This window comes from Pogoniulus pusillus, chromosome 1 (assembly GCF_015220805.1).
Source record: "Pogoniulus pusillus isolate bPogPus1 chromosome 1, bPogPus1.pri, whole genome shotgun sequence".
In the NCBI taxonomy this organism is placed as follows: Eukaryota; Metazoa; Chordata; class Aves; order Piciformes; family Lybiidae; genus Pogoniulus; species Pogoniulus pusillus.
This window is the reverse complement of record NC_087264.1, coordinates 29,373,722-29,381,199: the sequence shown is the minus strand read 5'-3', so window position 1 is coordinate 29,381,199 and position 7,478 is coordinate 29,373,722. Positions and strand designations below refer to the sequence as shown.

The window sequence follows — 7,478 nt, the reverse complement described above, 5'->3', positions numbered from 1 at the left end:
TCAAGAATCCTTTTATCTTGTGCAGTTTATTTTGGGATTGCCCTGCTGCTCAAGATTTCTATAGATGACAGTGATGACAGATATTCATGGTGGGTAGCAGACCAACCTGTATGTTTAGTAGATGCAGACCCATCATACCTGGAACATTTGCTTGTGCATGATGATTATTCTGATATATATTCAGATTATGATAAAAGTTAACAAACAATGGAGAGAAAGTGAGAGAGATTCCAGAAGCTTGTTTTGGCAGTGTTGAAAATAATGGATTTCATGAGAGAGAATAAGAATACAGCCAGCCAAAGAAGTTATTAGTGTTTTTGGAGCTGTCACCAGTCTGTGCTTTCTTCAGTCGTCTTACTAGTTTTCTTCTTTTTTTTTCCCCATCAGCAAAAAAAATTGGTAACTGCAAAACTGTAATATTTCAAAGCTACACCTGTGATGTCTTACCTAGCTACTTGCTGGAATGGATTTTGTTGTAATATTATTTTTGCCACAGTTTGTGTTTTGGACATCAATGTTGGGGTCATTCATGCCTGAGACAGTGGATATCTGGTTGGCTTTGCCGAGGTTCTTAATGATGTTGATGTTGTATTTGGCAGTTTCCACAAAGCTGTTTTCTAGTAACCAACCATCTGATTCACCCTCCAAATCCCCTAGCAGAAGGACATTTTTCATTGCTGTTTGTAGGTACCGCACGCCAATGAGTACAGAGAGCTGTGAGAAACAGTTAAGAGTTAAACAGGGTTTAAATTACAGCCTCAGTCCTACCACTAAGTCAGATTACATGCCTAGTAATGAATATTGACTAAGGCAGACATATTCTTTATCCCAGCAACATATGTAACCACTTTCCCCCATTGAATTACATTTTTCAGAAAGAAAAACAGCAATGAAAGATTGATTCTCTTTCCATGCTTCAGGCAGCATTCCACTTCCATGTTATTAGCACATAAATACCTAGAATTACATGGAAACACTGCAGTCTTAGAGAGTACAACTAATTGATGTAGAATGGATGATCAATTAATGGAACCATCAGTCATCAAAAAAAAATAATTGTGGATTTTGTTTTGCACTGACTGAGATTAAATTGACATTTCCTCCAAGGAGTTTAATCATTCATATGTAAGCCATGTGTGTCCTACATGTATTAAGATGAAGACGGATGGCCGATAGCCGACGGTTGGACTTGATTGATTTTAGAGGTCTTTTCCAACCTCAATGATTCTGTCATTCTATAGTAGAAGAAGGAAGCAGAAGTATAAGCATAGGAGGAGGCCTCACTTGGATAGTTCTGTTGGAATGGAGATCAACATGCCCAGCTTATCAATTTTTGAGGGTGTACAGAGAGACAGCTCACATGTTTTTCATGTGCTGCCAAAGGGCTGCTGTTTCTGGCACCACCAGCCTATCTAGCAGTGCTTAAGGACTGTTGTGAACTCCTTTAACTACAGTGCTGGTAATTATGCAGTAGGACAATAATGCAAAAACTAACATTTATTCTGAAAGGAAGAGAACTGTGTTTTAGTCTATGCCATTGGAGGGTCCTGTACCTTGAGGTGACAACATCCAGACAACTTTCTCCACTGACAACCGAAGTAAAAACTGTGGCTTTGCAGGTGTGTGTGCTTGCCTGTGATGTGCTTATTATATTGCCTACTAAGCAGTCCAACCTAAAAGGTGTAACTTTTGTGCAAGTCCTATCTATATGGGGAAGCAATAATAATGTAAAAAAGGCAGCTTTGAGGTATTCATACTTAAGCTTAATCTTTACTGTAAATGAAATTAACAAACTCAGCCAAAGGCTTGCTCACATGTTGTGTATTCTTTGTTAAAACTGACTTAAAACAAGCCTCAGACCTACTCACCCAATTTCTTTGCAGTGGTGTCACTGCATGTATCATCCTGTATCTGATCTCATAAATGCTTTACACAAGGAAATATGCCATAGTCTGTTGAAAAGTCTCTGTAAATATATGGAATTCTGTACATCGTTTCTAATAGTTCTCATCTTTAATGAGATTTGCTTCTGCTCTGGGGACTTCAAGAAATTGTCTGTGCTAAAGGAAGCCCTGCAACATTCTTAAGTGCTTGTGGACTTTATATTAGATACTGAGGCCCTGCTGGAGAGCAGGAAAACTGGTTATTCTGACACAGACCACTTTTCTCAGACTTACCTCAAACAACCAAATAAGCAGTGCTGCAATACCGATGGATCGCATAATAGCTGTGTAGTAATCCAGCAGGGCCTCTCTGCACCCCTTCATCCAGATATTGAGCTCCTCTGTCAGAAAGTCATAGTTGTAGTGAGCGCTGTTGTTTGTCAGCTGGTACTGGATACAGGGTCGTGGGGAGCTTGGGTTGCAGCAGCTGAAGGGCACTCCATCCACCAGAAACTTCCCATCGACATTGCTCTTCAGACGGCTGCAGCGGGACAGAAAGGTTAGGTGTCACCAGTCTGCTATCAGCAGCAGAGAGTGTGATTTTCATGAAAAGGCTATAATGCCTGTTTGATGTGATGTAGGCCTCCTCAGTGTAACAAAAGTGAAATGGGAGTAGCTTTTCAACTTGAAAAGTTGTGATTTTCATGAAAAGGCTATAATGCATGTTTGATGTGATGTAGGCCTCCTCAGTGTAACAAAAGTAAAATGGGAATAGCTTTTCAACTTGAAAAGTTGTTTAGTGTAGGAAAAATTAATTTCTGACTTGCTCTATTAAGTGTGGTACCAGCACAGTATCTTAGGTTGTGCTTGCTATTGCATGTTCAAGGTGTGGATTCAGTGTTTGTGGAGGTGTGCCTTTTAAGGTATCTTTTCTCTGGAAGTACTAAAGATAGTTTCTGAACTTGTATGTTTTGGTGGATCTCTAATGGAATTATGACCCTAGAAATCCTGCATTTCACAACTTCTGAACCGATTTTCAACACAAGCATTCCTTAAAAGAGAACTTAGTACAAGGACAATTTTGCGTGCCACAGGAGTCACTGGAAACTCTCCGCTGGTGTTTCATCATTGTACTCATGTGCAGTGGCTGGTTTGGCACATTTTGAGATTCATTCACAAAAGAGTTTCTACTTCTTCTAACTGTACTTACTGTAACCTTTGAAACTGATTGTATTTCTTGCCAAAAATTACTTCCTTTCAGAAGAAAAATAGGTAGGTAAAGAAGAAAGATGAAGAAATAGGAGGGAGAAAAAAAAGTCATAGGATGAAAAAAGAATACAGTCTCAGATTAATCAAGAGTTTCTAAGACAGTTACATGAATCTTTGATGTTCAGTTTCCTGTTATTTCCTGCATTTAGCCAGTGCATCCTTGTGACTTCTGTTTCCAAGCAGGCACTTCAGAAAAATAGATTTTCCAGAAACAGGAGGGTATGTAAGATGAGAGATGCTGTCTCACTTTGAGAAAGTAGCCTCTAAGTATAGATCTGTTGTCATGCTTATTGCAAAAAGGTTTGTTTCCTGAGACAGCCCCACAGGTGAGAATTGTTCTAGTGAAGCCCATGCCCTTTGGCCTTGTAAGGGAGCCAGAAGACATGGAAGACAATTTTCTTACACATCCAGCTTTCACCATTTTCCAATAATAGAATTTTTAATATTTCCCAAAACTTATCTTCATTTATTACAAATCCTATTTTCCTGTTTCACTACAGATTATCTAAAGGGAAGGAAGTTATCACAAGAAGCTCTTCAGGTGAACAAACAAGCAGAAGCTCTGCAGTCCAGTGTTCTAGCATTTTGTGACTAAATATATCCTTCAAAAGAGATGTAAGCTGCTTGAATTTCAGTGTTTGTGACTGTGCTGGCATGGCAGAATAACAGCCTTTGTTTTGTTGCTGTGGGCCTGATAAACACAACCTCTTTCTTTGTGGTTTGGGGTTGTTTGGGTTTTTTTTTGTGGGTTTTTTTGTTGTTGTTTTTTGCGGGGGGAGGATGGTGGTGGATTATGTGCTTTTATTTAACATTCTGTCAATAGTATCTTCCTCAAAGGTCTTAAGTAAGTGAGGAAGCGCCTTTGTTAATTCCTGCCTAGGAGTGAGTTAGGTATGAATTCTTCTCCATTTTGAAGTCTAGCTCTTCATTTGTTGACCACTGTATTCCTGGTAAATGGCAACAGAACAAGTCCAGTGCAAAAATACCCAAATAATCCACTGAAATGAGACTTAAGTGTGCAAGCAGTATAATGGGCACAGAAAGCCACTCACCATGACCAAAAAAGAGAAGGCACAACATAGAGATACAAATTAAAAGCTCAAACATGGGATAAGAAAGAAACCTCACAGAGGGAGGAGAGGAAGGCTGGCAGACTGTAAAAGGGAAATTTTTCCTTGGGCCAGGAAAAAGCCCTGTATATTTCAGTGACATGACCCAATATAATACAGCACCTAAAATGGTTAAAATATGTCTTAAACTGGGTTTTAAGCTTTTCTTTTGATCCCAAGCATCACTTTACTTTAAATTTCTCACCACATGCTATAAAGAGGATTTTTCTTTCTACTGCCAACAGTAGTTTCCAGACTTGGGTTGTGTCCCTTTGCCATTGTTTTCTTTACTGGTAGCAAATTAAAGAATGATGTATCTTGGTACTGTTCATAGAATCACAGAATGTCAGGGGCTGGAAGGGATCTCAAAAGCTCATCCAGTCCAACCCTCCTGCCAGAGCAGGACCACCTATACCAGATCACACAAGAATGTGTCCAGGCAGGCCTTGAATAAATCCAGAGAGGAAGACACCACCCCTCCCCTGGGCAGCCTCCAGTGTTTTGTCAACCTCACAGTGAAAAAAATCGTCTTCATGTTTAAATGAAACTTCCTATGCCTCAGCTTCCAACCATTGCCCCTTGTCCTGTCATCAGACATTATCAAGCAGAGCCTGGCTCCATCCTCCTGGTACTCATCCTTTACATATTGATAAACATTGATGAGGTAACCTCTCAGTCTCCTCTTCTCCAAGCTAAAGAGCCCCACCTCCCTCAGGCTCTCCTTGTAAGAGAGATGCTTCATTGCCTTAATCATCTTTGTGGCTCTGTGCTGGACACTCTCAAGCAGTTCCATGTCCCTTTTGAACTGGGGGGCCCAGAACTGGACACAGTACTCCAGACGTGGCTTCACCAGGGCAGAGAGTTAGAAGGGAAAACTTCAGTAACTGGGCAGTGAGACGTTTGCTGTTATTTGTTCTTGCAATTCAAAGTTGCTTTGGTAATGTAAAGCAAAGCATGCATCTGAGACTGTAAAGAGATGATAGGCTTGTACCTCTGTAACCTGCCTCATTCTCCTAATGCTCCTATTGTTGCTCTCCATTTCTTGTCACATTGTGGTGTGGGCAATGGAGATATAGAAGAGAAGGGAGGGAAGAGGATTATGAAGGAAAGTGAAAAATTCAGTTTTGCAAAGGTTCCATCTGAATTTGACAGTATGTCAGTTCTCACCTGCTTTGCCTCTTAGTCTACCAAGTAGTAACTGACAGAGAGTACAATATGAAACCATATTTGGTTTCTTCTCCATCCTTTCTGAGCATTACCAGCTGAACTTTGCTTCCAACAATTTCACATCAAATGTTTCACTACCAAGTTTTTTGAAATCACAGAATGATTTGGTTATACAGCACTAAGTTGGGTTCTAGCAATCAAGGTGAAATTATCCAATTTATATACAGTAAAAGAAATGTTGCAGTATAATGACTTCCTTTACACACATTCACTGGCATATTCTGCCACCATGGGGCAAAAATTAACTGACAGTGTATTTTCAAAACAATGGCAGGGCAGAGCAGAAAGAAGCAGAAGAAACAGAATTCTGCTGGGACCGTGGGTAAAGCATTACTGTTTCTGCATGTGTCTCAGAGATAAAAAGCAGTATATTTTACTCTTGTCTTCACAATAAGATACTACTCCTGAGTTCCTGTGGACCACCTTTGTTGTCATGCAAACATGTCAGTGTATAACCAAGATTTGAAATACCTTTTGGGTCAGTCTGCTTTGCGTCACTGTTGCTTTTTCCTTTGAGAACACATTGTTCTACAACTTGCTTTATTTCCACATCCACCTGCCTTACTCAAGCTGACACTTTCATATCTATATTCACTTAGGTCTTATTCTCTGGTATATTTGCAGCTCTGTAGATATGCTTTGCTAGATGGCAGTTTCAAGCTGAAAATTCTGTGAAAATAAGATTTTTGGCCTTCCTTCCTTTGGCTTCTCTGTTACTGATTTTTGAGCAAACAATTGATAAATGCCAGTCAACTTACATGTTTTTCTGTCCCAGGAATACACAGCTACTGTGCTCTTGGCAGTGAAGACTTCTTTTCAGTTGTAGGAGAATTATAACATAATGGATTGTCTACTTAAACTTTTTGTTGTTGTTGCCTTTTCTATTGTCTTGTAATAATTACCAGAATTTTCTTTTGGAGCACCTAATTTAACAATTGCTACACCATGTGAAGCACCAATCAAAAAAACTGGGCAAATTTCAGGTGTTTTTCTCCTCCTTTTTTATCCACTAAGCATCGTTAGAGTTTCATCACATACAGATTTGAACCTGAGTTCTTAAAGTCTAATATTTTGAAGGAGAAAGATCTTTCAGTGTTTAGGATTGACTGTGCAATGTGTTGATGGAGACAAAAAAGGGTTATACTATTATTGGCTGACTATAATTGAGATTGAGGTAGTTAATTCACCACAGTGAAAAAATGAAAGATACATCTTTTTTTCCATGACTATCCCTAAAAAGGTATCAAAAGGCAAACTTTGTCCATGTAGTTAGCATCTTTTGCAAGTAACGTGATCACTGTGCATTTTTTTGATTAAGAGACAAAAGTTCAGTAAAAACTGGTAACTGCTTTGCCTTCATGAACAGGTTTTTCTCCTAGTATTTTTCGCTATGACTACTAAATACTTACTCCACAACTTCCTTGGAAGCCATATTCAGATAGCGAGCAGATACCCACTGAATCTCAAACCAGTCCCTAAAGCCATTGTTTCCACAGCATCGGAATCCAATTTGTAACATATCCACCGTTTTCTTTAAGAAACATCGTCCAGGTATGTCTGTGTCCTTATAGAACTTAATAGCATCCCTCAGTCCTAGATAGAGAGACTCTTCCAGCTCATTCCTCATGGTATAACACATGAGAGCACCCACCAGTATGGAGAAGGTAAAGCAGAATGTACATACGATGTATGGGAGCATAACTAGTTTCCATCGAGAGAACTTGTTGGCGTCTGAGCAGTCATAGCAGATTTTGCCACCCAGGAAGTTGATGATACATGCTATGACCCCTACAGAGATCAGCATGTTGGGGACAGAGTTAATATCTCCTTTTGCCATCACTTCATTGCGCTTCTTGATCTCTATTTTCAGAAAGAGACCAAGACCGAAGAGAACGACCCCGCTCACTACAGAAACCCAGTTGAGGATCCATAAGATCTGGGCCAGTTTGTCCCTCTTAGTTTTGGTGAATTTTACTTTGAGGACAGCCAT

At 39.7% G+C, this 7,478-nt stretch overlaps 1 protein-coding gene across 1 annotated transcript; it reads right to left on the bottom strand.

Moving 5' to 3' along the window:
• Positions 1-447: 447 nt before the first annotated feature.
• Positions 448-7,478, bottom strand: LOC135177011 (photoreceptor outer segment membrane glycoprotein 2). Its single transcript, XM_064146621.1, has 3 exons — positions 6,898-7,478; positions 2,178-2,424; positions 448-714 (listed from the first exon to the last, which is right to left on the bottom strand). The coding sequence occupies exons 1-3, from the start codon at positions 7,476-7,478 to the stop codon at positions 448-450; spliced, it is 1,095 nt and encodes a 364-aa protein (XP_064002691.1).

Excerpts from the sequence above, each read along its gene's own strand:
- LOC135177011 (XM_064146621.1), bottom strand. The coding sequence starts at position 7,478 with ATGGCTGTCCTCAAAGTAAAATTCACCAAAACTAAGAGGGACAAACTG. Across the intron at positions 2,425-6,897 it reads GCTTCCAAGGAAGTTGTGGA|CCGTCTGAAGAGCAATGTCG; the intron begins GTAAGTATTTAG and ends GTCCCGCTGCAG. Across the intron at positions 715-2,177 it reads TGCTTATTTGGTTGTTTGAG|CTCTCTGTACTCATTGGCGT; the intron begins GTAAGTCTGAGA and ends TGTTTCTCACAG.